The following is a 6,087-nucleotide window of genomic DNA, read 5'->3' on the forward strand; positions in this document are numbered from 1 at the left end:
TTGGGCCTGTTCTCTGCTGCTCTCCTTATTTGGACCGCCAGGTGATAAGGCTGGGACATAAAGGGGGTCTGGCAGCAAGAGGGAGCAGCAATTCGCGTCAGAGAAGATGGTAAGTGCCTGGTGGGGACAAAGAGACCAGCAGTCTCCAGGGTTGGGAGGGGACGGAGCCAGGGACTTCTGTGGCTGTGTGAAGCCTGAAAGGTAGTACCCAGGGCTGGAGAGAGGATCCTCACCCTGAGTCTCCTAGGACTGCTCTTAGATTGTGCATGACGAGAAAGGGACATTTAGGGGACCTGGGGAGAGGACTCCCTCTCATCTACAGTATTGTAGGCCAGCAGGAAGACTGGGATCCGGGGAAAGGCTGCAGCCACCAAGCAGACTCAGCGTGGATCTTCCAATGTCTTTTCCATGTTTGAACAAGCCCAGATCCAGGAGTTCAAGGAAGTGAGTGCCCCACCCCCAGGAAACCCTAACCCCATCCAAAACCTACCCCTTCCCATATGCACACTCTTCTCTGTGTGTTATGGCCCTGGCCCCTGATTGTCCTCCATACACGACCCAGGACTCTCTACCTCCTCACAGGCATTCAGCTGCATTGACCAGAACAGAGATGGCATTATCTGCAAGTCAGACCTGAGAGAGACCTACTCCCAGCTCGGTGAGTGCCTCTGCCTTCCGCCCACTACTCCCCCATCTGCTCACTTGCTTTCCCAAGGGTCCCTGCTCAGGGAAAGAACTGTTTCCCTGCCCCCTTCTCTCTCTCCTTCCCATCTCCTTACACCTCCCTTTTCCTGCCTTTTCACCAGAAGCCAGGAAAAAGGGGAAGGGCAGACTGGCCCTTCTCTGGGATACCAGAGTCCCTGTGTTTGTATCATCCCCACCTTCATAGGCAAGGTGAGCGTCCCAGAGGAGGAACTGGATGCTATGCTGCAGGAGGGGAAGGGCCCCATCAACTTCACGGTCTTCCTCACACTCTTTGGGGAGAAACTCAATGGTGAGCCTGGGGCAGCTCTGGGTTCCCTTGACCAGACATGGAGTCTGAACCTGCCAAACCCACCTGACCCTGCCAGAACCCTGTCTGGACTCTGCCTGGCCATGGCCCACCCAGGGGATGTGGGGCCTACCTCTGCACATCCTGGGCCCTGGTCAGCCCAGTGCTGACTTGAGTTCAGGAAACATCCATTCCTAAATCCTAACTCCTAGCCAGCCCTGCCCACTTCAGGAGGGTGGTCATTCCCAGACCCTCTGATCCCCAAGGAACATTCCATAGGGGGGAATGCCCCCACCTCTTCTGGAACATGGAGAGCTCCCCCCATGCAACTCTGGGCTCCTCTTGGATAGGGCTTGAAAAGCTGGGGACCTGAGTATTCACCTGGCTGCCTTGGTCTCCCAGGGACAGACCCCGAGGAAGCCATCCTGAGTGCCTTCCGTATGTTTGACCCCAGCGGCCAAGGGGTAGTGAACAAGGATGAGTAAGTGTCAACTCCCCTACCCACAGTGAGGGACAACATGCAGAAGCAGAAAGGGGCAGTGGGGCCGCTTACGTGGGGGGCCACCTGAACCTTGGCCTTCAGTGTTCTTTGAGGGGTGACCAGCTCTTTCCTGGGCTGTGCCACCCTTTCTCTTAGCTCAGATCCTCCCCACTTCCCAGGTTCAAGCAGCTCCTCCTGACCCAGGCAGACAAGTTCTCTCCAGCTGAGGTGAGCCTGCCCAACCCTGTTAGTACCTATCCCTAGGAACTTCTCAGGGCCCTCCCCAGCAGGGCATTGGGGATGCCTCCTGACCCACTGCCCCCATCACCAGTGTAGTATAGGCTGAGAGGGCAACTGGGCCTTTCCAGAGGATGTTCCATCTCTATCAAGACCTGTAGGGGTAGATGTGGGGTTGGAGGGTGGAAGTATACCAGGCAGGGAGACTGTGCAGACCAAGTGACCATTGGAAAAGTGTCTTCATAGGAGGCTGGGACCATCTCTGTGACCAGGGTGCACCTTTTGACTTCTGCCTCCGTTTGAGCCTACTGCTTAGTCTGCCCAATGATGACCAACAGGAAAATAACCAGGCATTTGGGGTTTGGAGTTAAAAAGTTTGAGGCCCCAAAACAGCCCCAGGTTGAGGGTAAAGGGTCCCCTAAGCCACATCTCCGCCAGTTGTTGCCTTCACAGGTAGAACAGATGTTTGCCCTGACACCCATGGACCTGGCAGGCAACATCGACTACAAGTCCCTATGCTACATCATCACTCATGGGGACGAAAAAGAGGAGTAAGGGGCAGGCCTGGGATATCACAATAAACTCTGTTTCTGAATGAAAATTGTAATGTTGGCTTATCTGTGACAGAGGGGGTGGGGACCAGATAGGAGTCTCAGGGACTAATACAGGCCCACTAAGATAATGACCATCACACACACAACTCACTTCATCCCATGCTGCAAAATGAATTATGAACCATGACCATGAGCAGTTTATAGATGAGTACACTGAGGCCCAGAAAAGTGGTCACCTTGCTCAAGGCCAATTTCTAGAAGAGGATTTGTACCTCCTTCCACAAGCCCATGAATGAATCTCAAAGTAGGCACTGTCCATATCCTCCAGGTTATGCAGAACAAAGGGTTTCTGGGCACTCAGCAAACTTTCTACCCAACTAGTGACAGCAGCCCCAACTGTAGAGCACCCCAGACCCACTGTACATTCCCCTCTTGGCACAGTGGTGTAGGTGGGTCCCATGTGAAACCATCCAAAAGCACAACCCAAATCTCATGGGAAATACAGGTGAGAATTATGGCATGACAGGAAATGGACACCAGAGCCCAGACCAGAGCACTTGGAGATATTCAAAATAATACCAGAAATTGGCCTCGAGTCTCCTGAGCCCCTTATGCGTACGGTGAAAAAGTACGGGAATGGGGAGGAAACTAATCTCACAGAATTGTGAGTGTCCCCATCTCCTACCTTATTTCAGAAACCAGTGGCTGGAGAAGTAGGTGACTCCTATCATTGGTACCTAAGGGGCAGCAGGGGTCCCCCAAAGCACCTGAGGGAGAGATAGAGAGGCAATGACAGTTTAGTCAGACCAGAGCTGAGTAGTAGCAGCTCTTTGTGCCCCTCAGCTCCCTGCATGCCCTGCTGCAATGTCTGTAGCTAGTCAGATGAGAGGAGGTGATCAAGAGAAGGATGAACCACCCAGGTTCTCTTCCTGAGGTCCCAGGAGAAAAGGCATTTTCACCTCAAGAAATGTTAAGTTAATCAGGATTTGGCAATTTTATTACTAAGTGAAGTCTTGAGATTTGATGTACTCATGGGTGGGATTTTTGTGTGTGTGCATGTGATACTGGGGGATGAACACAGAGGGGCTTTACCACTGAACTATGTTTAAGTTGCCCAGGCTGACCTCAAACTTGAGATACTCTTGGCTCAGCCTCCTGAGTCTCTGGGATCACGGGCATGCACCTCCAAGCCCACCTTCAAGAATAGCTGATTCTAGCAGGGCATGGTGGCACATGCTGGTAATCCCAGCAGTTTGGGAGGCTGAGGCAGGAGGATGCTGAATTTGAAGCCAGCCTTAGCAACTTAGCAAGACCCTTAGCAACTTAGTAAGACCTTGTCTCAAAATAAACTATAGTGGGGCATGGTGGCATACGCTTGTAATCCCAGCAGCTCGGGAGGCTGAGACAAGAGAATCGTGAGTTCAAAGTCAGCCTCAGCAAAAGCAAGGCACTAAGCAACTCAGTGAGATCCTGTCTCTAAATAAAATTCAAAATAGGGCTGGAATGTGGCTCAGTAGTCGAGTACCCCGAAGTTCAATCCTAGTACCCAAAAAATTAATTAATTAAATTAAATTTTAAAAAATAAACTATAAAAAGTGCTGGTGATGTGACTCAGTGGTTGAGTGCCCCTGGGTTCAATCCCTGGTTTTAAAAAAAAGAACAGCTGATTCTATTGCTTACGAATGATACTGAAATTCATGAATCTGCTTGTGTTTCCATTCAGACAGTGGCCCCTGTTCATCCCTCCAAGCATGCTGAGAAGACAGGGTGAGCAAATCAAGGAATTGTCCTTATGCTATCCTAAGTTGTTTTTTTTTTTTTTTTTCATGAAGTAAGGGATAAATTTAAAATCCAAGCCTCTACAGGTGAAATTGTGATAGACTTTGAAATGGATGAAAACACCACAGGTGTCTCATTATTAATTGGATGGAGTCCTCTGCACCTTTATCTTTAAGCAATTTCATAACTCTATAGGTTATAGAAAACTAATAGCAAGGCAATGACTCTTGTCCACAGACATGCAAATAAATGTTCAGTGGAAACATTTATTTTCCCTTTTACTCTGTTAAAAGAAGCCAATTTTGCAACTGTTAAGCAGATTCACCTCAGCATTCCTGACTGCCTATCCATATGGATGCTTTTTGCATTCTTCCTGAATGAGTTGTAACATTTTATTGTTTCCCTAGTGAATTAACAAATAAAATCTTTGGTGGTGTTCACTATTTGCATGTGAGTCATGACTTTGCTTTGGAAAAAAAATTAAAAATATTGATAATGCACTGCATGTCTTCAAAAAGCTGGATGAAAGGATTTTAAGGGATTTCACAACAAAGGAATGATAAACATTTGAAGAGATAGATATGCTTAACCTGATTTGGTCATTATTCAATGTATACATGTATAGAAACTTCACATAGTCCTTCATGAATCTGCATAATTATCATGCATTAATTAAAAACAAATAAGAGAAGATACAATATTATTATCTTTCTTTTAGAGCATTTCCTTTAGAAAACTTATAATTGTAGGTTCTTTGTCAACTTCTTTTTATGTAAATCTGCCCAAAGGCTTCTTGCCAATTTTACAACTCAGGAACAATTCATTAAGGACCTGGGAGCCCCATCTGAAATGTCATCACCATGGTAGACAACATTCTTATCTCCCAGTTTCTATGAGAGGGTGTTTCTATGAGAGGGTGGGAGTCTAAGTTCAGCCTGGTGCCTGCCTGAAATTGTAAACCCACTTCCTGTCTTAAGATATGAGTTTATTTTTTCCTTTGGATGAAAGCAATTAACAAACCAGATGGCCCAGGAGGACTCAGTGTACACTGCATGTGATCAGTGGTGTTGTGGAGACCTCTTACCTGAGGACAAGTTCCCCATTTCTCCTGAGAATGTGGACAGAATGGATTGTACCTGGCTATGTACAAGGGCAAGATGTCCATCTTTGCAACCTCTTAGAGGATTGCCAATAATGAGCATTACAGTCTACTTAATGCTTATTTAATAATTTAACTGTTTTTTTCCATTTACTTTTATGGAAGATTTTCTGGTTTGGCAGATTTTGTTTTTAATCTTCTGGCCAACATGGCCTGATGTTCCATCACTCCAGAGACTCTGCAAGCTGGGGGAAGACATGGGGGTGGGGAGGGACTTTCCCCAGGAACAACTCCAGCCACGCTGGCTGGGGTGCAGAGCATAGGCTGATCCCTCAGAGGCTCAGGTCAGTGGTGGTCAAAGCCCTGCTAATATTGTATCTTCTGATCTTATCCTGAGTTCCTTTTAGCCCTCAGGGTGGATCTCAGGCCCTGCCCTGCACCCACACATCCTCCTTCTCTACACATTCTTTCTTTATCCAAGTTAACACCACTGATAAGGTTAAAGGCAGGCTCTTTAGCTGTGTGCCCTGGCATGAGGAATATGTGACCCTGCATGCTTCTCCAGCAGGCGTAGGCTGTTCAAAGTCTCACACTGTCAGGGCTTGATGGATGCCTGCTGTCTCACAGCCCACCCACTCTCCAGTCCAGACGCTCTCCTCAGGCTGAGACTCCTCCTCAGGCAGAGGTAGCCAGAAGGGAAAATACAAATTAAAATAATAAAAAGTTAAATGATAATTTCATAAAAGTTGAAAGTCAACAGTGGTTGCCTGAGGCTGGGAAGAGTGAAGTCAAAGAAGGAATGGGAAAAGGTCAGTCAATGGTCCCAAGTCACAGTTAATAGGAGAAATTGCCTCCTCATGCTCTAACCACAGTGCACAGGAGTGTAGATGGTCCAGGTATGCTGGACAGATGGGGGAGTAGGTCCATGTGTGTCTCTTCCCATGCA

At 47.9% G+C, this 6,087-nt stretch overlaps 1 protein-coding gene across 2 annotated transcripts; it reads left to right on the plus strand.

Moving 5' to 3' along the window:
- On the plus strand, nucleotides 1-4,485 carry Myl7 (myosin light chain 7). Of its 2 annotated transcripts, none has more exons than XM_046437836.2 (7): nucleotides 1-109; nucleotides 331-444; nucleotides 583-658; nucleotides 890-994; nucleotides 1,394-1,472; nucleotides 1,652-1,700; nucleotides 3,987-4,485. In XM_046437836.2, exons 1-7 carry the CDS (start codon nucleotides 107-109, stop codon nucleotides 4,032-4,034), a joined length of 474 nt encoding a protein of 157 aa, XP_046293792.1. In that variant the 5' UTR covers nucleotides 1-106; the 3' UTR covers nucleotides 4,035-4,485. The 2 variants fall into 2 exon arrangements, with proteins under 2 accessions (XP_046293792.1, XP_046293791.1); XM_046437835.2 differs by lacking the exon at nucleotides 3,987-4,485 and adding an exon at nucleotides 2,163-2,310 and having other exon boundaries at nucleotides 9-109.
- The last annotated feature ends 1,602 nt before the right edge of the window (nucleotides 4,486-6,087 follow it).

This window comes from Marmota monax, unplaced genomic scaffold (genome assembly GCF_021218885.2).
Source record: "Marmota monax isolate L192 unplaced genomic scaffold, Marmota_monax_Labrador192_F-V1.1 WCK01_AAM20220418_F8-fsc00109, whole genome shotgun sequence".
Classification (NCBI taxonomy): Eukaryota; Metazoa; Chordata; class Mammalia; order Rodentia; family Sciuridae; genus Marmota; species Marmota monax.